This window comes from Leptosomus discolor, chromosome 19 (assembly GCF_034619465.1).
Source record: "Leptosomus discolor isolate bLepDis1 chromosome 19, bLepDis1.hap2, whole genome shotgun sequence".
Classification (NCBI taxonomy): domain Eukaryota; kingdom Metazoa; phylum Chordata; class Aves; order Leptosomiformes; family Leptosomidae; genus Leptosomus; species Leptosomus discolor.
Window position 1 is genome coordinate 12,858,063 of NC_141409.1, and position 24,938 is coordinate 12,883,000.

The following is a 24,938-nucleotide window of genomic DNA, read 5'->3' on the forward strand; positions in this document are numbered from 1 at the left end:
ATTTTTTTTTCATTTCAAAGTTTTGTCTCCGCATTAGACCTCAATCCATCCTAAGTGCCTCTGCCATTGCAGAAAGCCATCAAATCCTCTCCCTTTCTTGCTCTCACAGGATTTCTTTCCTTTTTGCATTTTCCCCAATTTTGTAACAAACTTCCCTTTGATTATTACCCAGGAGTGATCCTTCCATGATTCCATGAGATTCAGTTAAAAGTTCTGTAGCTTAAGCACATGACTCATGCATGTATTTTACAAGCATTTAACCCCACGGAACTGGCTCACACAGACCTTGCGCATCTCATCTTATGGAGCATCTTAATACTATATAATTGTCAATAGAAAGTGCTAATTTTGGTGATTTGACACTGTGTATTAATAATAAAAGTCAGTTAAAACGCTCCCTTTCCTGTTTTTCTACCCAGTGTGACCAAGTATAAGCAGTTGCAGCAAGTCTCACTCGCACAAAGACTCCCAAGTTCACTAAATGCCACTATTGAACCCAATCGTTCCCCAAACAGCTACAGTGGCTCTTGAAACGCAGCAGCAGCGTCTCTCACAAAAGACAGCTCAAAGGAGCTGAATACACCCCTTCACCGACACGAAGCCAGAAAACTGTAACAAAGAGATTTATGATGTAACAATTTTACATTTTAGTCAAGCTAAAAAGTGCAAGGGCAGCTTGAGATAACCATTCCAAGGGTCTTTTGTTAGCGCGCTAACATCTAATTGGGACATCGCAAATGGAACTGAAGTCTGAGTTTGACAAAGCTGTCACCCTTTCTCGGCTTCTTTGTGGTCACTCTAAAACCTTCGAGAAAAAAAAAGTCCAGTGCAGCTGCACTGTGGAATTTATGTAAATAGAACGAATTCAGAAGAATTTTAGCATTACAGTATGCAACATCATGAAGCACCTATCAACCCAGCACACAGTAACCTCCACTGCTTCTCACAAGAGCATTCTGTGAAGGAAGAAAACAACACAAGTTTACAGTCTGAAAAAGAAACAGCTTTTCCATCAAAAATACGCCTTGGACTTTCACTGAAAAACACTTTATACAAAAAGAATTGTGTTTTAAGAACCTGGAGCATTATACTTCAGACTGGAAAACAGGAATACCACACCTTTTGGCTTATAGGCCCATGCATTAACATCCTATAACCTGTGCAAAGGAACTGTACATTCACAGAAACATACATAATTTAGAATGTACAAAATTTTAAGTATCTTCGATAGTCAAGCTTTTTTCTCGTGAATTACCTATCACTGCAAAATTTAAGAAAGCTTATTGAATTTTCTGATAGAATATTTTGTGTTTAATTTATTTCAGAAGTATCTTGAAGGTCTGGTCTGCTGTTGGGGACTTTCTGTTTTCCCTCTTGTAGATCACTCCTTTTCAAAAATCAAAGATTTTTAACTTCTAACACAGAAGTTACTCATACCATTGGGAAAACTTGCCAAGTGATATTTCTCCAGTCAGTCCACATGGAGAACAGAGAAAGGAATTCATTTAAAAGACAGAACCTAGGGTCTGCTGAAACAAAACGCAAAACCGTAAGTAGGTTTTGGAGAGTACATACATCTCTAAAGCCTGGGGCACAGGCTGACGACAGAAAAGGACTGTGCAATTTGATCAGCTTTACAACAGAGCAAGCCCTACCACACAAGGCTTTCACAGAGTAGAAAGCTGCAGTTCTTACGGCACCCAGCTAATATAAGCATGCCTTACCAGGTACACCTCCCTTCTCAAAGTCAGCATGCTGCGATGAGTAACTCTGGAAGATCAAGTGCATTATCTTAAAAAAACCTGCATGCTTTTTAGTAGGCGTAAAATTAAATGGGAAGCCCCATAAACTCCCAAACACAATCATAAGGGCTCTTGTTCCTCTTCAGAAGAGAAAGCTGTAAATCTTTGGGCTTTTTTCGTTTAAGATCAAGAAACTTCTCAAGCGTGTTTGAGAGCGAAGGTCTGAAGTAGCGGCATGAAATAGAGGTACACACAGAAAAAAGTTTGTTTGCATTTACAAGGCAAACACTGACAATTATGTCTTTATACTCTTAGTAAACCACCGGCGAAGGATCTCTCATAAAGCACACTTGGTGAGAAGATGAGTATACTGAAGTGCTTGATAGTCTATAACAAGGTCTATGAAATGCAACAGGACATCCTTGGCGTTCAAAAGACAACAATTATGTCCCGTTAACGCTAACAGGAATACCTCGAACAACGTTTTTACTTGGCCAGCGTAAAATGCTCTAACTAACAAATAAGAGGAGGGCAGAGACTAGCCTTAAGCTGAGAAAAGTCACAGCTTATACTGGTACTAAATTTCCTGGACTTCAAAATAAAAATGGTTATGAAGTAGTTAGAGCAGTTTGGCACGCAAGGCTTGATTTTTAAAAAGTCGGATGCATTAGACAGCGTGAGAGCCTGAAGATCACTACTGAAGTGACAACACAGAGAAAGGATTCCAAAGGCTTAGCTTGTCAAGGAATCTCTCTTCTCAAACCATGTTTAAAAGCACACATGAAAGTGCTGGAAGAGAGAATTCTAGATGTGGCAGACAATCAGAGATCCCACTAGGTTTGAGACATCTGGCATCAGTTGAAATCCATCACATTTCATTTGGGGATCAAAGACTACTGTTAAGTCTATCACAGGTTGAAATAGTAGATCCTGAACAGCCTTTTCATCCCAATGCAAATTAACCCTTTTTCTTGACCAGAGAAACAGCTCCTTTTCATTACAGGCTCCAATCATATGGGCTTGTTGAGCTATGCCCTCTGGTACTGCGTTTCAGCTGATATTTCAGTAGAATTATGAACTTTTTGTTATCAATTGAAAGTGCTCCCTATCAGCAAAACGCACAACATGCTACAGCACACCACTGTAGTGAGCTCCGGCAGCCACGGGACTTTGACGTATTTTGTATCACAATCTGTAATGCCAGTAAATTCCTGAAGAGAAGAAAACTTTAACACACCTCTATGTTTGAGAGCCACACAGAAAGGCTGGTAAGGAGTTTTGCTCATCTACTAAAGAAATTCACCACATACTTAGGAGTTGAAGCTGAGCTTCAGGTGTGTTTTCTGCAATCTCTGTCTTTCCCAGGGCCTTTTTTTGCTTGACCCAGAGGGTTTTTTTCCTACCCATATATTCTGAATTAGTCATTAGTCATCAACCTATGTCAAAGCCTGAGTCCTCAAAACTCTTAAGTTAAGAAACTCAGAGTGTAATAAATATAGTTCAAAGGCCATCCACATCATTACTGTAAGAGGGTAAGTGACTCCCAACGGACCAACATATTCCACCTCTAGAGAGGCCAATCTTGCGTAACACCAATGCCCATCTCTGGGAAAGAGCAACTCACTAGGATGTGAAGTTACATTTAGGGTAGAATAATCAGAACTGTCAGATCAATATTTAAGGAAAGTAAGTATCAATTAGCTAAATCATAGGAGGAAGGCCAAGGTTTTCCCTGGCTAATCACGCTGTCACATCAGAGAGAGAACGAATTGTCCCCTGAGCCACCGAAAGGAATATCTACTTAATAAAAGCATGCCACATGGCAAGTATCTGTGTCTCATAGCTCAGCACCATAAGCTGATTCAGAAAAAGCCTGGAGAATCTTATCAATATAAGAAAAGTTTTAGTAAGAGGTAAACATTATAGGATCAAGACAGCAAAAATGGCCTTTCTGAATACACAAGGGAGATGTACACTGAGAATAACTGATAAGCCCAGACTTTTTTTCCCAACTGATAGCACTGTATCATTCCAACACCACAGCAGCAAAGCTGGATAATGCAGCTTCTTACCTGTCTGTGTTTGTAAGCCAACGTTCTAGAACACCATGTGGAGTCTTTGCATTTTGGTAAATTAAATACAGAGAAAATTGGGGTAGAGAATGAGAATATTTCAGTAACAAAGAGAGAAGAAATCAATTATATGTACCCTCCTTCTGGAATATTCTTCAAACTACTTTTGTTTCCTATTGGTAAGAAACAAACTGAAGTGCAGCAAGGTCCCTTGCACAGGGAGGGAACTTCACTACTGTGAAGAAATACTCACATGTTCAGTGGTAGTACACACACCTCCTCCTAATAAGCAAAGTTTGGTCCCCAAGTCAGCTGGTAGCAAGTCATAAAAGTTAAAACTCAAATCCAAAAACAGCTGAAAGAGCCAGGTGAGAAATTCAGGGTTATTTCAGTGCTGCGGTGGTACTTGGAATTCAGAATTTGGGAATGCGAGAAACTGGGCTAGTCACATCAGAATGACTTTACTTACAGAAAATCAGCACTTGTAATACAAGATGGGAATGCAGTCCTTGACTTGAAGGTTATGAAGATCAAGTCAGAGAGTCTGATATTTGATTGCAGGTTGTCTATGACTACAGCGTACAGGGTTTTGGGACTCAACAAATATTTAGATGCCAAAATAAGCATATGAAATTATGACTCTTCACTTGCAGAAACACCACCATGAATCTGATCAGAGTTTCTGAAAATGTGACACACCAATTAACAGAAAAGGCTCTCTGGCCCTTTAACTGGCTAGAGGGCACAATTTTTATTTAGGAGACTTCTTGTCTAACAATCAGGTTAAACAAATGATTAAAATAGGAGATTGCCCACAAACATTTTACTCTCTGAACATTCAGCTCGTGCACCAACACTAATGAATTCTAAAATACACTGAGGTGAGTCACTGTTAGGTAACTACTACTTGTATTGTATAGTTTGGAGGAAGATCTGTCCCTTATCAAGCACGTTCATAAACAGCCAGGGTTACAATTAAGGTTTTTATTTCAGATCCACGCACAATCCAGATAATGCTGCCACTACAAAGCCACATGAAGCCCTTCTCCTATTATTAGTGTGGCCGAATCACGTTTTCTATTGAAACAATATGCAGAAGTCAACTCATGCAGCTTTTCTCAGCAGTTCTACCTCTCAGAACAGCCCCTGCTTCTCCAATTACCACTGCATAACCTGAGGGCTCCTGCCACATCTTGATTTTTGAAGGAGGAAGTTGCCATGTAATCTCGTTGGGGGAATGTTGTATACATCTGTCAGCAAGTACAGGATGGTCTCACTCCTGACAGATGCATTTTGTAAGCCTTCAGACAGCAACCCAAAAGTGATCCATTTGTGAAAGAGAAGATCAATCCATCTTGTACTTTAACTACTTCCTCCCCACTTTTTTGATGCCAGGGAACCGGGTTTTCCCCAAGGTGATGTGCTAATTCATTTTGTATTAGCCCTAAAATGGAAGTTTCCAAGCCAGTCAGCCAGGGCTAAAGGTAATAAAAAGTGACATGATTTAATTACTTCTGTTACAGTTGTTCTGCAACTAAAGAAGGTGTGACAGGAAGCCCTAATTAATTAAGTAAAATTGGTTTCTGGTCAGTAGGCAAAACCAGTGAACTAGCTGGACTGGAGTGCAGTATTCTTAGCTTTAGCCAACTCCACCAGTAGCAACACACTAGTACTACTAACATTTGACATTTTTTGTTGTGATCCTTCTCACTGATATTTTACAAAAGTGTTTTGACGTGCAGTCAAGATTAAAGCTTTGGCAAAACCTGCAATAAACGTCCTTTGACACACCTTCACCGTTATTTAAATTCACTAAAAGTCAGTTAAATTAGCATTGCCCTGGATTGGTATTGTAAAGGGAAGAGTAGAAGGAAGGGTGAAGGATGATTGTTTTAAGGGATGCTGGGTCTCTGAGAAGGGTAGCATTGAGAGAAATCAAATGGTTGTAATTAACTTTGCATTGTGTATTTACTCGTTATATTCTGAAAGCAAACACTGGTTTTGTTCCACGAGTTCTGTCAACAAACACCAATGATGCAAGATAACATCAATAAATTGGACGGCCAGAACTCTGCGTTACCTACAGGCATACCAAACCAACGATGAAACCAGAACAGCAAGACAATAGCACAGAACTGATACTTTCACTAATCCAATATTATAATTTTTGCTCCAAGAGGGAATATTCAGAATGAATGGCACTTAGCACTGCTATAAAAATGATCTGGAGTTTGTTCAGTTAAATCAATTGACAGTTCCAATCCAGGACTGTAACACGACAGCAACTGTTCCATCTGAAATCTAATCTCTGGTCCCACACAAGAGGATTTTTTTTCTTTTTGAAGTTATTTATTTTGGCAATAATTACCTAGAGGTATAAGGGGGAAATTAAAAAAAGACCAAAAATCATGCACGGAATTTTATAAGTGACAGCTAAAATCTTAACTAGTCCACCTTTCTTCTTCAGCCCGTGTATCAATGATGCATCTTTTACTTGTCCCTCCTTACCTCTAGCTCCTTCCTGAAACCATCGTGAGGATTCACTTCTCCCTTCTGCACACATTCCTCATGCTATTAATTTTGCCCTTCACTTTTACTTCAAATAATAATAAAACTGAAGTAATAACAAAACACTTCCAGCAGGAATGCTCTGCTGTATTAGAGCAGCACCCCAAAGCCAACGTACTTGTGCCTCCGACTGTACTTTCACGAACACAACAGCCATGAACTCAGATCCCCGACTGTACTACTGCTACAATGAAAAGCAGCGGGCAGCAGACGAGATGAAACAAGAACAAAGGACTGTCAGCAGAGAAGCGGCTCTCGGATAAGAGCCCTGCATTAGTTTATTTGGTCAACAGCTTCAGGAAACATACGGAGTAACTCAGACCTGGGGTAAACTCGGCCTACGACAGTGGAAGTCTCTTTCCCTTGCCCCTGCTCATCTGGTCATAGTTTTCAGAGTCAGCAAGTGAAAATTTCTACTAAAAGGAGAAAAAAAAAAATCCCCAGAACACAGCACCCCTTCCCCCCACAAGTGAACTAACTTAGAGTTCCAGGTTCTAAATGTCTGCGACTTGCCACAGTTGCAGTATTACCTTCCCAGGTTGAACAGCCCAGTGTTCAAATACACAGCACAGTTCTTGTGCTTTGGACTCCACAGGTGAGACACTACCAACATCTTTATCAATCACCTAGATCTAAAGGAGGTGTTGTTATAGCTAATGAAGTGAAACATGCACCTCCAGAGAAGGGTTCATCCAGCCTCTTAGGCTTGTAGTTGGCGTGAATGTGAATCACACTCTGGAGTCTTCTCCCAGTTCAATCAATTTCTAATTTTCCTGTAAATATTATGTATGACCAACAAAGCGTGAAAGTCTGTGCAGGATTTATTGCCACCTTTGGAAAAAACATACGAATCCTTTACATTCCCAAGGATTCCCAGGCGAAGGTGGTAAACCGCACATTAACAACCTTGCAGTGCAGGACCGCTGGAACTTGTGGAACTGTACAAATAAGTTCACAAATTTTCTTTAAGGACACAAACTTCCAAGTCACAGAGGACTAGAAGTGTTTAGGATAACTGTAATCAGAGCAAGAATTCTGCTTTAACCAGAGTTGGAAGAGTTGACAAGCAGCCCAGATCTGGAAACAGCTCATTCTGGAAAGCATTAATCCACGCCTGCAGATTTGAGAGCTGGGGGGACATTGCCTCCTTATTAACATCAGTAAAACGCAAGTTCCCCAAATCGGTGCTGCATGCCCTAAAGCATTTCCATAGTCACGCTCCTTTCCCTGCCCTCCCCATCTCCACTCCATGATCCCTTGTTCCTGCATGGCTCCTGATGCCGAGAAGGATTTAGCCCTGGCAGTACGGGCAAGAGAAACAGGCGAGGAAGCTTATGCTGAGAGCGCTTCGCTTCCTGCTCAGGATCAATAGAAAGCAAGAAACAGCAAGAAGGGAAACACATGAAGAGTTCAGCTGAAATGCACATTTCTCTATTACCTAATTCTGAATTTGAGAACCACAACGCTTTTTCTCATCACCACTGCTGCAATAGGGCTTCAGAACAAACTTCCTTCGGCTACGTAGCGGCAGCGATGCACTGGTGCAGGTTCTAGAGTGAGATTTGGAAGCATTTTACCATTACGCTCCTCATAATTCAAACTCTGTTTTGTGTCTGTCTTTATAGGTCATTGTTGGCCAGATGGAAAATATTAAGGAAAAAGGATTGCAACTAAATCAATCGGCTGTAGTCTGCTGCCAAAAGGCCCCAGGCTAACTACAAGCAGATTTGCAAGCAGGCTCTGCTCCGTTACAATCTGAGATCTGGCACATCCTTTGCCCTGACTAACAGCAGGAGGGCACAGGGCCAGCTGAGAGCAGCTACTGTGCCAAACAGACTGTGCAGGTCTTACTGCTTGAATGCTTCCACAGAAAAGCAGAATCGATGGGACTCTTTTGTAAACAACTCCCTGCACTTTCAGGCTGCTACTAACTTCAAAAGTGGTACAACTTTATCCCGCTACAAAATTAATGCAAGCACACAGCTCAGAGTTGCTACCAAAATCAAGCTGCAGAGGAATAAATACCAGTGTTAAAAGGTAACACTTAAACTTTCAACTAGGAATAATGATGTATATATACACACATACAGTGAAAAACAAAATCAAACCATCTTTTCTCCAATGCCAAGCACTGTCTAAGAACAATCAAAAACCGGCTGAACAGCAGCCAAATAAAGTATTGATATTAATATTCTTTGCAACTTATTTACAAGGACAAAGGGACTTAAATTTGGTTACTGAAAATTTGACTTTTAATGTTTATTTCTAATGCAAATATTTACCAGCAGATAGCTTTTTTTTTGTGCAGCTTGTATGTTTTTATCAATCAGCAGGTCCAGTTTATCTAGGAAGTTCAGTAGGGAAAAATATTTTCCCAATATTAACGAACTAACCTCTTAGGCATTCATCATTTTATACCAGGCACCCCTGCCTGCAGTACCTGCCCCAACTGGACCAGATCCCAGATCACGTATGGCTTAACTGCTCCTCCTTTTACGCAGGTTACCAGCAGCTGGGGGCAGGGGGAGGAGCAGACCGGTTGGAGTGAACATTTCCTAGTACGTTGTAACAGTAAGATGTATTTTTCTTTTTGCAATCAAGATAAAACCTCAAACTTGATAGACGGACATCAATAATTTCTGTTTCTAGTGGATGGTAAGAGAACAATTGATAGAAAGAGAAGGGAACTTTTGTTTCAAACATCATCCCAGCTGATCACATACAACCATGCATCTGCAGCAAGGGCTTCACAGCCCCTACTCCAACCACAAGGCCCATGTCACCAGTGAAAACATGAAGGTGCACATGACACGGCAGAACAAAAGCCAAGAATCTCAATTCATTTAAAAGCAACGTAACCAGTGTTACAAGTACAAAACTTGTAGTGTTTTCTTTCTTTTCTAAATCTTTTTCCTATTGCATTTAGTATTCAACTTTTAAGCCATTTGTATCGACAACATCAGGTAATTTGCAACTATGACTAGAGGACCCAGCACAAATTGGTAACTTTTTGGAAACGTACATAAAAGTGAAATAAAAAGGATAAAAAAATACTGGAAAAGAAAAAAAGAAGTACCTTTTTATGACGGATTTACTTTGCTACTATGATAAATTATACACTAGAATTTAGCATAGTAAGCATACTGTGGTATATTTAAGAACAAGGAAGGCTAGAAATATGAAACCTCACTGCAGCCCTGTCCATTTCTGCTGAGCCATACACGGAGCTTGCCATTTTGGTGTCTGCGATTACGAGGTGTGCAGATTAGCAACGTTCTACCATATTTAAGTTTCAACAAAAACATTTAAACCAATTCAACCATGCTTTAAAACTTCAGGTTCAGCTAGCAAAGCCTTTAACAGACCTACTGACACCACAATGAAAACTCCAAAGCTTTTCACTCAGTGTCATTTAATATATTCCCTATTGACTTGTTATTTACCAACTACATCTAGTTGAAAATAAGAATTCATTATTTATGAGGTCAGTGGAATCGACTCCTTTCAATGTCGGTCTTAAAACACAAAACATCAAAATGCATTTCTATTGCTACAGCTAAGATGTTGCATACAATTTCAAAGAAAACACAACCAAGAGGAGGTATTGCACACACTTTTCGCATGTTAATAAAGCAGAAAATACAAGCCTCATAGAACCTACTGGATTCTTTAAGACTTGTCTTGGTTTGTGACACTGCTTTTCAGACAGACATTTATATACAAAATATGTAAAAAGTCTTACATTTTTGCACATGTACACACAGATCAAGGAATGCATGTTCTTATGAAATACATACACACGACATGTTGACATGATCAAGAACGTTTGTGCTGATTCATGATGAATAAGAGGATCAAGAACAAACTTCAATAGAAGCTTTTTAATGATGGGACAGAAAAAATGTACTATCACATGTTTTGAATTTAAGACTATTAAAATAAAGTGTATTTTATTCAGTAGGGCAGAGAATATAGTTTCAGAAAGCTTACGTAACTTGAGAGACACTGCAAAATTTATTTAAGGGTACTCGAACAAGGTAAGTTCCAGGCTTACAGGCCTGTACAGGCTTTCTGAAGTAAGTTTCTAGAGTGTAGAAAAAGTTAATGGCAGAAATGAAAACGCAAGACAACAAATGAGCAGATGTGAAACAAAACTTCACTCCTCTTTTCCTGGAACAGGAATAAATAGCTCATCTCTATCTTGTAAAACTTGCAGGGACAATAAAGAAAAACCACAGGAAGTTTGGAAAAACTATACTGGAAACAGCGTATCAGAAAGAAGAAACACAAAGCAGATAGCTAAATTTAATTGATGTCAAGCTCCCTTTTCAGTAGGTTCATCACTTTTCCATATATATTCTGACAAGTAACTGAAAATAAAAGCCAGTGTCTGTTTAAGCAAATCAGCAGGGGTAAAAACCCTAAACTTTTAAGATGTAAACTGTTTTATAAACATGTCAAGTTAAAGCAAAATGCCTGCAACAACAGGAGACCCCTTCCAACCCTGCACACTACATTCATGGCGTTCTCACATTTTCTAAGCCACTTTAGATCAAGTTCCTGTCACACACAGAAGAGGAAGTCGAACTGTTTTGCTACAGTTAAAGCTTGTAAGAAACTAGAGTTTCTGTGAACGAAGGTCAGACTCTAGCTACGAGTCTTGCCTGCCCTCTCTTTTCTCTGTAAGGTCCATGCAAAGGAACTGAGAGATGACTGCATCTTCAACTCTTACTTACATTCAACGCATGTGTTGAATCCACGGCTAATAAAATAATAAAAAAATCTGTGGAGAAGGCAGAGAGGGGCTCAATAACAACATTTTTATTAGGTACAATTTTGTTGTACTGTTGAATCAGAAAGATCCAATTTCTCATGATTTATACATTTATTTTTTGTGGCCTTTGCCAATGTCTAACAGAACCAGTTTGCTATTTTCTTTCATCTCCGAAGCGTTTTATGTCGTACAGGGATTCCATGGTCGATACACCACAAGGACCAAACAGACTGTCCAAAAAGTGTTCCATACCATTTCCAGCCATTACCAAACATCTTTTTGGAAGGCTTGAAAGTATCATATAGATACAGAAGGAAGCAAAATATTGATTTTGCCTATTACCATTTTATTCAACACACAACTATAGTAAATCCTCATAAAATAAAGTCTGGACAGTAATATTTTTGTGTGTCCACACAGAAGCCTAACAGCAAAAACAGGAAGGGAAGAAACCAAGTGAGAGAGGATTTGTTGGTTGGTTGGATTTTTTTAAAGGGTATCTCTGCTCTGGTGTTACGTACAGCCACTGCTTACAGCCTAGACTTGTAATTGCAACTTTAAATTAGCCAAAGAAATTCTTCCTCTGTTGTAGATGTGCCCAGTTTCATCATCAGTTCTCTTCCCCTCCTTTCAAAAAAAGGAGATTATATGTAAACTGTTTTTAAAAAACAATTATAAAATAAAGTTACATAAATGCATAAAAACCCTAATCTCATATAGGCTACAATGACCTAAATGTAACCTCACCTTACCAAGAAAAAGCACTCAAAATCTATTTTACTCAGCTTGCCAGAACAGAATACTTAAGGTAACGGTCATGAGCCTGCACGCTCGTTGCATCTGTCACACGTCAAAACTGGGTACGGAACTCGGCAGTCCTGGTACCACGTTGTTCTCTGTGCTAGCTCCCTTCTCCATCTTCCAATTCACTCCAAGATACTAAAATTAGAGTTCTCTACATATATCAATGCTAAGAGTGGGGAGGGGGGAGCAGAAGACAACACAAACAAACAGAACACCCAAACCCCAGTAACTGCTCTTCTTGAAATCAATGCCTGTGAATAGCAACCAGGCAAAAAAACCCCACCCATGTACAACCCACAAGTGGGGAAACAGCAAAAGCTTAAACCACGGTTCAGTCACATCTTCCTCAAAGCAGCACGCAGCCAGACAGAGGGCGGCTTTTTCCACTGTGCAGTAAAATGAAAAAAAAAAAAAAAAAAGAGTAGTCTAACAACTTTCTTACCAGGCACAAAATACACTTCCTATTAATATACTTTTATGTATGCAAAGGAAAAATGCAAAGCAGTAAGAAACTCTAAATCGGGTAAGATTTTAGTTCATAAGAAGAATTCCAAGGCTCAGCCTTCCCATATATCAGACTACTACTACTAAATACATTAAATTATTTGTCATTAATGCGATAGTCTGCATACTCCACAGAAGAAAATTCCTATTAACACTAGTTCAAAGCATGCCTTACAAATCTGCGCTTCGTAATGGTACAAACTTTCATCCAGATAAAGCGAGAATGGGATGTCCCTCCTTGTCCTTCTGCAAATACTCCCTCACAAACCAGAGCTACAGAACATTCTAGAACAACAACAGGAAAAAAAAAATCAATCTCTCTAATTAAAGTATTTGATAATTTCCATAGGTTACTAAAGAATTTCTATTGTCTCAAGCTGTTGTTGAGCTGAATTACTCCAACTTGACTCACTAACGTGAACAAAATGCTCTCTGGTACACGCAGGAGCACAGCAAAGTCCACTCTGGAAAAGTGGGTGGAATCCAGTGAAACTCAAATTATTTCAGCTGATCAGAAATTGGTTCAATAGGAAGTCCAGCTCTCTGAGGCTACAAAAAACAGCAGGAGAATTCAAAGAGGATGATAAAGACTAAGAAAAGGTCAAGAATCTTACACCTTCAAAGGAAGAGGATGGCTACAAGGGGGAAGTAGCTTCCCATGTCTTCCACCACCCTTCCTCTCCCTAGAAAACAACAGTCATTACTGGTTAATGTTACACTGTCCCCAGAAGAAATGAGGTTGATTCACCTTCGCATCTACTATTTTCTTCTTTAAAAAAAATCCCATGGAAGATATTCCAAAAGACATAGCCTTACGTAACGTGCACGTCCACAACATCAAGCCTTTAAGAAATACCTGGATCAGAACCGTGATATCCGAGTGCAGGTTGTTCAAAGGATATTGGATCAACGGGACTTTAGTCCACAGTACAGAAACAGCATAAAGTTTCACTGTAAATCAATTAAGGATCTCTTAGCTTACCATCCAGCTGCTCAATGATTCTTCAAGAAGAATACTTTTTTGTGTACGTTTTTTAGCTTAAAATTAACTAAAATTTCTATTCTACCTCTCTCACCCCAATTTGTACCTGTTCTTATCACCAGATACGTATCGTAGCAACATGACTTACGGATGTGACGGTATGTCTTACTTCAAAAGCACAATTCAAGTCGGGTGAGCCTTCATGCAGGCCAAATACTGAATCCTATCACAGAATCAGCTGAAGACACACAAAACCCATTAAGCGGAAAAACTTGAAGAAGTGAGTGCAGAAGAAGGAGGTTTTGTAAATTTAACCCTTTTATAGTGGGATAATCAGATGTTTAAGAACAATATGGCCACATTTAAAAAAAAAAAAAAAACCACAAACCAGAAAACCAGTCAAAATTCTAAAATCAAAATGTATTCACCCCGCAAAGTGTAAATATTTTTCTGTGGCTTTTGGCCAAATCAGTGAAAAGGGAAACTTCTAGAAGACAACAGGACAACAGGACAACTATCTTAAAAACAAAAACCACAACAAATATTCAATTTTCTCCCCCAAAATCATTGAAAGTTACGCAGAACTAAAAGCAGCGTTCAGGGTTTGGGATTTTTTTCTTTACATTGGAAGGTATCACAACAGCAGTGTGTTACATTTCGGAGGCACACACACAAACAGTGGTACACAGGCCCTTAAAGCTGTTTGTCCCCTATGCATCAATGCCCTGCCAGTTGGCAAGCCTGAGCCAGGAAGCTGTCAATTCCAATCAAGGTTCGGCGATGCAGTCCTATTAAAGAAGTCTTGCTGGTTAAGGGGCGTCCACTGTTTCCAAAGCATGGGAAAAAAAAAGAAAAAAAAAAAAAGGGCTCTGCTTTCCTTAGATTTGAGCTGGCAACTTTCACTGACTAGAGTTTTCAAGGAGCTATGAATGAGCTTAACAAAGGAGTTCTGTGGCTAGTTTCTGGCTGAAATCCATGTCAACAGTTTTTAAGGTCACAGGTCACACTAACTAACATTTATTCCCAGCAGACCCTGCTCTAAACACAAGCTGTAAGTAGTACAAATTTGGAATTTTTCTGTAATCCCTTGAGATATTCCTGATCCTTCCACATGTTTCTGCTCAATTAAAAACAATTCTCACTTTGCACCACAAGAGAGGCCCCTGCTCAGAAATCTTATTCTATCCTAAGAATAAATGGACAAAGACTGCAATCAAAGGAAAGGAAAGGGGGGAGGAGAGGAACTCACAACAAATCACACCAAAAACCTCAAATAACTCCATACAGAATCACATTCAGTTAGTTACATTTTCTGCCATCTGTCACAAACTATTATAGATTCATTTCTTTTTATCTTAGAAAAAGAGTGGTGCAGAGCTTAGCTATTTTGGCCGAGAGGGATTTCCACACAAATGTTTCTGCATTTCACTTCAGAAGAATGATTTTCATTTTGGGTACAAAAGCTGAATACCCACTGAAAACTTCAAATTAAGTAAAACTGAAATCAGGGTTGCACGCAGTTATAGCACCTTCTTAAATCAGTAACTTTGCCCAGTAAGTCTGTGAACCAAAGCAAAACTATGCAAAGTTGGGGGGTTTGGAGGGGGGTGGGATGGTGGTGTTTGCTTGGTTTTTCACTTTAACAAAACTTGGAGCAAGACAAGAATCTTTGACTTCTGTTATTACTGCTCCTTCAAGCAGTTAGAAATAGATGCTATAGCTCACAGTTCAACAGATAAAACAGAAATTCTACTAGTTAATAATAAAAAAAAGCAAGGTACCTATTACACGGTTACAGGAATGAGAGTGCTTGTCCACCAAGTCTAATTACTTCAACAACTAAGTACACATAAATCTTGGGGCCTTCAGGGCAATACAGCTACCAGTACCACACACTTCTCTAGTGTTGCCAAAGCAGTACCTGCCATCAGCTCATTCATGTACCCATGACCATGCTCTCTTCTCAAAGTTTTTACCATTATCACTGCTACCCTTTTTGATAGGAAGGGAAAAACCAGCATGTAGGCAGCCTCTGAAGGATAAACGACTGTGTATGGTCTGGCTGCATTTACCTAACATCTCCCAGAGCTGTTCTTATAGTATCTGGAAAAGAAATTGTGCAAATTAAATACAGCATTAAATTGACCAAAATCACATTTGTGGAGAAACTGCAGTTAACAAGGCAACACATTTCTCTGCCTAGATGGACAAGTCCACTGCCTTCTGCCCGCCATAGCTTTTATGAGCTTGACTTCTACTGCAACAGAGCACTCTAAAAGATATTCTGCCCAGCTTTAGAACTTAAGAAATAATATCTTACAAACTTAGTGACATCCTGGAAAATATATTTAAATACAATCAGTGAAGAATCACATATAAAACAATTTACAGATTTTAATGCTCCATCATACACCAGTAATCCAGACTAGATTTAGAACGTGGTGTTCTACACGACCTGCTAAGTTTCTTCAAAAATGTTAAGAAAAGTTTTATTAGGATCGCTGTATTGTACCATAGAAATTCTGGGGGTTTGTGGGTGTTGTATGGTTTGTTGTTCGGTTTTTCAAAAACACGTTTTTATTTCAAAGTGGTTTTCATTCAATTTTTCACATTACTGGCCTCAGATTCTTAACCCAAAAATCAGGGACTATGAAGTAAACTAAGTAACAGCAAGAACATTACCTCAAAACCATTCTGCTAAAGGATTTTCAAGAGTACAATTACTAAACTTGGCCTTTAACCTACCTACTACAAAAAAAGTTCAATTGATACAAAAATACTATTTTTACTAAACGGAATTTTTAAACTCAAATATACATTGCCATAAGAGAAGTCCACATTTAATATTAGGGTCAACTTTGTGAACAAGCCTGTGATTTTTTTATCTATATTAAAAAAAAAAAAAAAAGAGAGCTATTCAGGTCGCTGTTTTATTATGTTATGCAGCCTGAGATCATTACACTAACTTGGACATTTAAACCAGTTCATACATATAATACGTTACCATACGTTCAACATTGCTTTTAAATAAAAAATAATGACAATGTGTTTCATAGACATCTAACTTTTAAAGTACAAATAGAATAGAAAATAAACAGACATTTGAAGAAATGACTGGATCCTATCTGTTTGTAACCTGAAGAATTTTTCAAGCATCAGTAACTGGGTCCTTGCATTGAATTCTGGAAATATTTCAGAAGACAAAAGATAAAAAGATTTTAAAAAATTAAACTTGTTAGTTTTCTTATATAAACATTCTGCACTAAGGGTATCAAAAAAAAGTATTCAGACTGAGTTAACATTTTTTACATTCCTAAAGCAGAACGTTTTCTTCCTTCATGATTGCACAGAAAGACAACGTTGTCAGGAGTCTGAGATTCTGCAACATATAAAAGTCAGGACAAAAACCCCAGCTACAATGAAAACCGATATGCACTTTTAAATAATGTCTTCATACAAGAACTTGAGATGTTTCTTTGAAAGGAGCAGGGGGGGGAGGAATTTCACAATTTCATGTTTCAATGTCTCAGTAAAATTTAGAATTCCCTATGTTTGGCAGTCTCTTCATAGCTTTGTGTCCCTATCTTCACTTCCTTCACCCATTGTCAGACCGTTAGAAACAGCACAAGTGCAAGTACCATCCTTATAGTAACTTCAGCTACGACGTTTTTAACTCTGGCCCCCTGTGAGCAGACCAAAAAGTGTTTGTCCACTTCAGTTTTGAGAAACCAGAAGGTGAAATAAAACACACTACTCCTTTCAGTACACTTAGTGGTACTAATACAAACTGGTTTACCAGTACTTCCCATTAAAGAATGTGGAAATCGACCAATGCCTGCGCCTCTAAGAGCTCTAGCTCACAGGAGTCAGCCAAAGCGGCAAACACAGCCACAAATTCCAGAACAAAACTAGGGGACATGTCTGACCAAGGAGTTGAAGAAGATGGCTCAGAAGAGCGAGCAACCGCAGTTTGGGAATGTCTCCACACCTTTTTTTTTAAAAAAACAACCTGAAAGACTACAGCTCTTCACTAAATTCAGAACTATCTGCATTGTTCAGCCTCAAGCACCCATGCCGAATCTGATGCAAAGTTAGATTAAAGCAAACCTCTAGAAACAAATTTTTTTAAAAATTCAGCTTCTTAATGCATATCCAATAGGATTATTTCATTTCAGGCAAATCCTGAAGTCCTTAAATGAAGTGTTAGAAAGAAAACAAAAAAAATCTTTGTAGAACTTTTTTTAAGGTATTAAAATTACCAAATTAGAACTCAGAATTTGATGACTTGGACATCAGCTCTCAACTCACTATGCATTCACCATTTGGAAAAGCAAATAATTTAAAAGGGTTTTTTTAGGTTTTGTAACATATTGCATTGAAAAGGGTGATCCAGAATTCCAAGTTACCCAGGAGATTTTAAAGTGTGGTACGTGACCTTGGGGGGGGGGTTTAATTCACTTCTGCTTAGAACCTCAGAACACCCCACCAGACCACCTGGGACACTTGTTTCACGCTTTTGTCCGCCCTCTGCTGTCTGAAATGCAGAAAGTAGTGATGTCTGCTAGAGAGCGCTCTGCAACTCAGTGTCACATACAACATTTGATCATTGTAACTTCATGATTAGCTAAAAATCAAGCGAAGAAAAAAGGAAATGAAGAGACACAGACTCAGTGGTTCTACATTCAAAGAAAATCGAGAACACCTGGAAGATGCAGTTTTTAAACATAATCAAAGATTTCCATAAATCTGTGTGATGCTAAGCACAGCAGGAACAAAACTATGAAAACTATCTTGAAAGCAGATTTCTAAACAGTACTGGTTAAAACAGCCAAAACAGTTACTCTGTAAAATGGAATTGCCTTTCTGCTGGCCACAGGAGCTGCGTCCATGTGGGTAACTTCACTGCTATCGAACTCCAAGAAGCACCTTTGCACCCACACGAAAAAGTCACTTTAAACCTCAAAGTCCAGACCTTGACTTCTGGCCTTCCGAGTACTCTCTCAGCTTCAAACTTTGCTTCCAGACCTCCGCAGAACTTTTTTTCTCTCATTCCTCTTCAAGAACAGATCTAAACATGTGATGATTTCCCACCTCCAAACCATTTTACCATGGCCAGACCCAGAAAATCTCTGACTGATGTGAATATCATCTCTAATAATAAACAATATGCCTTAATTTTTACACTATCGCTGAGCACATCAAGGAATACTTGAAGCTTGCTGCCATCCAACTTGTAATTTAACCACAAACAAGCATTCTTTTCACCCCCATTTGCTTTTTTTGAGATCATTCTCACATTCCTCAGCATTTTTTTTACCCATTCATTTGCTATGCAGCATCCTTTAATGCATTAAGGACACTGAGAAGATTCACATTAACCATGGATGCTGCAGGCCTGGGAACAGAGCACATGAATCTGTGTAACACTGATTTACACTCTTTATTAGCCTCTAAAACTTATATTCACTTGTAACTATGATGAATTTTCATTTTCTCATTAGTGCAGCACAGAAGAAAGAAGCAACAGGAATGAAGCTAAGAGTCCCAATTCAGCCACTGCTGTGACTGCACTGGAAATCTTTTTTTTTTTGGTTATGAGTTGAAGCAGAAGGCATTTAACTACAACATAACTCCTCCATTTCTTCTGGGCATTCATTCAACATAAGGGAGCTGACAGCAAAGAACTCTTATCCAGGAGAGATCAAGAAGGGACTCACACTACTCCTCATTCAGATTTTCTTTTTAAACTGTGTTTTGCCTTTAATTTGTCATTATTCAGGAAAAGTTACCTTATGTAAGCAGACACTTCCCACATGAGAGTGCCTCAGCACCCCAACTACATGGGGTAGCAGCTACAGGGCAAGAGCTAGGGAAACACCTTCCTGTCTTCAGTGTACAGTCCATGCTGCTGGATTGCCAGAGCTAGGACTAGTTGAACTAGAGAAAAGAAAGAACGAAGGAAGATATTCAGAAAACACCTGTCACCCTGCCTCCCACACAATCACTTAGTAATTTTGGTAGATTTCACAATAATTTCTCCAAATACTAAGCTTCTTCAGTGAAGGTCCAGTTAGCAGATCACTATCATCAGTGTAACGCTGAAGTATAAAGCAACAGACATTTGGTATCTTCACCACTCTTGTGCCAGCACAAATGGCACACACATTGATTTCAAATTCACACATCAATCCAAAATCTCTCCCACGGCATTGTTATACGCAACTCAATGAAACGAGAAGTGTCCTTGTACTTGATAGGTGCTCCTGTATCTTGCAACATTATCCCTGAAATTCTCCCAAGGGGTCACATTCAATAACATGTATACAGAGGGTCCCGTTCTGTCACATGCAACACACAGCACTGGGAGGACGAAGACAAGTTCCTCTTATTCTTACACTGGATTTTCTCACATGCAAAGCAAACCAGAGACGACCGAGACAGGAGTCTACAATTGCTCATAGAGGAAATTGTCTCCATTTGTGGTTGCTTGAGCAATTGTTCAGTCACCTAGCTGGCTGTTTGTACAGTTAACTCTGAGCTATCTTTATCTGGGCCATTGCTCTGAAACTTTCGATTTCTCATGAACATGCAAAAAGCAAAAAGTAGAAGACAGACCATTCTCAACTTTGTTTAGAACAAGACAGGCTGGATGCCACGTGGAAATCTTCAATCCATAGAAGTTCTTAATGGAACTAATTTATTGGTAGATATTAAAACTGATTTTACTTGCATCATTTCTTGCAAGATGTAAATATAAAATTACAGGCTGCATTCCAACATGGCTGTGGGAGGTCATAAAAAAACTACTCTGATAGAGCCTCTTTGTCCCTTTTTATGTGAAATGCATTGTTCCCAACTTCCACTAACAGTCTTTATTATGACAAACTTCACAAAACCCTCAATGGGACAGAGTAAAACTCATACGTATGAAATTTTAGGATGTGTAGGCCATCAGTGACATTCTCTCAGTTACCAACAGATGCTTTGTTAATAAAACTTGCGTACACAAATGTCCACAAAATGTCTTAACGAGATCAGTTGTGACAGCTAAAGATAACAGCTGCCATCATGCTATGTCATATCAAATTACTGCAAAGAGACTTTTTTTTTTCCCACATTGTTAACTCAAGAACATTGACTACAAACAAACACAGTTATCTACAGAGGAACTCAAAGTGCAAGATATTTGCATCACTTCTGCAGAAGAGCAGTGACTTTGAGGACCAGATACGAAAATAATTTTGAACAGCTGGAAATTATAACTGCAGTGTAACACAGCAAAGTCAAACACTGTTTCCTAGAGTCAGCCAAAAGCCAAATCACAGACCTACCTTAAGATACAGAAGCAGCTCTTGGCCCCAGAAGATAAGCGACAGAATCCAAACCTCTGTTTGCTGTCAATGTCTGTAAGCACAAATGTAAAGTTCTGCCCAACTTGGTTAACTGCATGGCTGAAAATAAAAAGAGTAAGAGGAAAAAATTAATGCTGAGCTAACTGTGTCAAAAACATCTAGTCTAAGTCATTGAACCTATAACATTTCAGCAGAGTTTTTCTGAGAAATTAACAAGTCTTTACAAGTCAGTCCTACCAACAGCAACACTAAAATCCATTAAATTCAAGGCCATTTAACCAACAGTCACAAGCTTTAAAAGTGAGCAAATATTCTCTTCTATGATGCCACATACAATTCAATAAACAATTTCTGTGGGAGACTATACATTCGGTGCCTAGAGGAAAAATAAAAAGAGAAAAATAGACTTTCAGAAATAAAAGTTGGATCCAGATCAGAAAGGTGTCACTGTCCAGCTTACAAAGAGGAACCCTTCAGTGGATTCCAAACAGGGAAGGATGAACATCAGTGACGAAGACAAAAAGTGTTCCAAATTCACAGATGAACAAAAAGGCAGGTATTTAAAAGCATTTCAGTAGTCTGAGAATTAGACAGTGTAAGTACTATCATCCTACCAAAATATCAATGTCAACAGAGAAACCATTTCCATAAACCATACTGAGCTGCTAGGGGATACCAAAAAATCCCTTACCGGTGTTGTGTTTTAGCTGTAAAGCTTGGATGCCATGTTACTATGGTGATTTTAGTATGGTGTTTTAAAAGGGGATTATATGCTTAATTTTAACAAGGTTGAGAGCAGAGTGTGTGTGAGACATAGCATTCTAGCTGACAATTAAAATTATGGAACAGGGGAAAAAAAATATGCTTCACTTGCAGCAGGGAGAAGCTTGTTTATTAAACAATTGTGACAAGTTGGTAAGTTCCTCCAAAGTAAATCTAAAGATTCCTGCATTTATGTGATCTGCAGAAATTAAACCTGTCTGATAGATCTTGCTCAGGTTTCAGTTTCTCCCAACATAAAAAGTGTTCTTCCTAAGATCTTAATATCACTGTATAAGATTCATAGCTCTGTTTTCAAGTGGGAAGAAGGTCTATTTAGAGCCTAACAGGATGGAAGCACCATAAATCTCATGTCTAAATGGGCAGACACAAGTTGGGGTTGGAAGGAAGGGGAGAGAGGAAGAGCAATTTCTTAAAAATCCCCCATCAGTAGCTATATCTGACTGACACAAGTTAACCCTGATGGAATTTGACTGGAGTTCTTCACTCCTGCAGCTGGAGAATAGCCTCTGCCTTGATCCTGCAGCCGCAAGAGTAGAAATTCATCATCCACTGCCCAAACGAAGGGGCAATTAGTCCCTGGTGATTTTTGACCACTGGCAACAAGATACCTAAAAAGAATCAATATAAAACCAATTCAGAGTCTGTGCCTATGAGTGCAAAGCCTTCAGCACAGAGAACAAACAGATAGGCACCAGATCGTCATTTGCCTCAAAATCTTGGCGTCCTATCATCGTTGGAAGTTGTGATCTGGCAGAGGCAATAGTACCTCCTCAGCTCTTGCCACCTCTTTAGGAAACACGCAGTTTTAGAAAAGACACACAGTAGGTGAAGACCCACGCCCTTTCTCAGCACTTGTTAAAGAAATATCACTGTTTAACATCAAAGTCAGAAAAGCAAGACTCAACTCAAGCTCCATTGAGAACACTTCTACCATCAAGAAGTTTCCAGTGAAAGCCTGGCATGATACTGCACGTAACGCAGAATGTAGTTACGTAAATTAAATTTCCCCAAGTAAAAGTCCTCACAAACAGGGTATAAACTGGGGACATGACTCCAGCAGGACTTGAAAACCTAAGTTCTATGACTGATAATGCTACTTTGGGCTCTGAGTTGGTGAAAGGAAAAGTAGCATCTATTCTTTAGTGACTACGCATTTCTGATCATTTGTATCAGCATCTCTTCATAATTCATACTGATCATTTTTCCACAGATCCTGAAGAGACACCCTACACACAGTATTATTCCAACAGAAGGTATCATCCCATGTTCCTAAGTTATTTGAACAATGAGCCAGCACCTCCACTGTTATACAGAGAACAACAACTTTAAAACCTCTCAACATTGTGGACAGATTCTCATACTAAAATTGTCACTGCAAACAACAAGGCAACCTAGTTAACTGGGAACAGTACCTACATATTTGGAAGGCCTTTACTGAAACCACTTCAGGGTCTCTGTCTTTTCGTTCAGAATGAACAAAACGTTATATATATAAAAAACCCACCCTGAGGACTAAGAATTGTAGTAACTGGAGATCTGATCCAACACACCACTTTTCAGGCACGTACAGAGGGATAAAATCCCACTAGAGAGTGCTAGTCAACTCTGTAAGACATGACTGTAAGGGCCTTTCTGACATGTAACTGAAGACGGTATTTCTTCTAGAAGCAATTCCTTTTCATCTCGAAGTAGAAAAAGTGTTTACTGAGGAGACTGAGGGAAACATTAAAGCATTATCTGAAGCAATTTCATTATGGGGCTACCTGCTCACTACTTTGATAACTTTACTTTAAATGCAATACAAGAAATAAATATAAATATATATCCAGTAGTTGGTTAAAAGTAAACAGGGAAGAAAAAGACCAACTAGTGCAAATTTGTCACTTGTTGAGTTCCAGAAACAGCCTCTAAGAACAGGTATTCGTTCGGTTCTAAACCTGAAAGTAGCTAAAAGATGAAGAACATTTTGCACTCAAGGTGCACTGTATCGCACACCTATGCATGCGCGCGCAGGTGTGTGTGCTTCTACATCACGAAGAGAAGCAGCACACACATCTCTTTTCACTGCCATATCCTTAACTTGGGACATCCTCCACCTTCTGGAGTATTGAAAGTCCATTCTTAATTTTAAATTATTAAGCATGTTATGGGTTACAATCTCTCCTTTATGTTCAAAATGGTTGGCTTACAGTCTTTTCAGTGACAGTCTGTGATATTCAGTCAAACAAGCGAATCCAGAAATGGGAATTACTTTTCATTATGTTCTCATTTGCACCCCATATGGGTTTTCAGTGTTCTTATCTTTCAAAGCGCTATATTGCTGGATAAATCAAAAAAACAACAAGACAAACAAAACCCCTAGGTACAATAAACCTACACATCATAAGCATAAATATTTCTAGTAGAAACACATACATGAGAAAAATACATGTAAGTACTTCCCTGCTCCCTTTGCTTAGGAAAGCAAAAAGATGATCACCAAAAAGTGATTCCAAGTTATAAGAAGTATTTGTGGCTTTTAAAGGTCATCTGAGTCAACAAGCACTGGTTAAGTAGCTCATGTTGACAGCCCAGGATATTCAAATTCTCTTTTTATGTACAAATCGGGTACAGCAGAGGCACTGGTAATAATAGCTGTCTCCAGCAGTGCCTCACCAATGTCTCTCAACCCTGATCTGCAGGAACCACCTGGAGGGTTGAAAGAACACATCGTCTGCATGATCCATTCAAGCTTTCAGCCTCCTCCAACCCCAGATTACCACATCGGAGGACAAAGCATAGCAGTGGGTTTATTATGTAGGCTCCTATCTCCAGAGAAGCATAGTGAGATTTCATCTCCATTCACAGAAAGTAGTGAACAGTATTTCAATATAACTAAGAAATACCAGCTGGCCTATGGGTGGGGGGAAAAAATGGGAAAAAAAATTTTTTTTAGAGATTTAACAATGGCTCAGAGAAGAAGTGGTATTAGAAACGGATGTTGATTTATAAAGGAAATCAATTCCTACTGTAAATATCACAGATTTCACTGAAATGAGAAAAAGATTTCTAGCAGTTTAGTCACAGTTAGGGTTAATTTCGTCAATCAAACCCATTCGGTGTGTTAGCTGAGCTAAGACAACCGATTCTAACCAATTAAATGATGCTCAGAGCTGATATGAGCAGTGGTGCACCCTTTCAAAATTTCAATGCTTGTTCTTTTCATTAAATCATCAAAAATAACTCACAGTAAAACCAAAAATAAAAAACCAAAAAAGGACTGGAGTCTTCTGAATTACAAGAATTAAATATTCTCATTTCCCGTCAAATCCACTGTAACTCATGCTGCAATTTTTTCCCAAAAACCTAGAAGCCACA

The 24,938-nt window shown here is 39.0% G+C and overlaps 1 protein-coding gene across 2 annotated transcripts in view; it reads right to left on the bottom strand.

The window, feature by feature from the left end:
- DENND1A (DENN domain containing 1A) overlaps positions 1-24,938 on the bottom strand; it is a 208,088-nt gene that overhangs the window by 127,123 nt on the left and 56,027 nt on the right. For both annotated transcript variants that reach the window (XM_086475517.1, XM_086475515.1), the window contains exon 5: positions 20,778-20,897. In XM_086475517.1, coding sequence (XP_086331643.1) covers positions 20,778-20,897 — 120 coding nt within the window. The remainder of the gene's footprint in view (positions 1-20,777; positions 20,898-24,938) is intronic.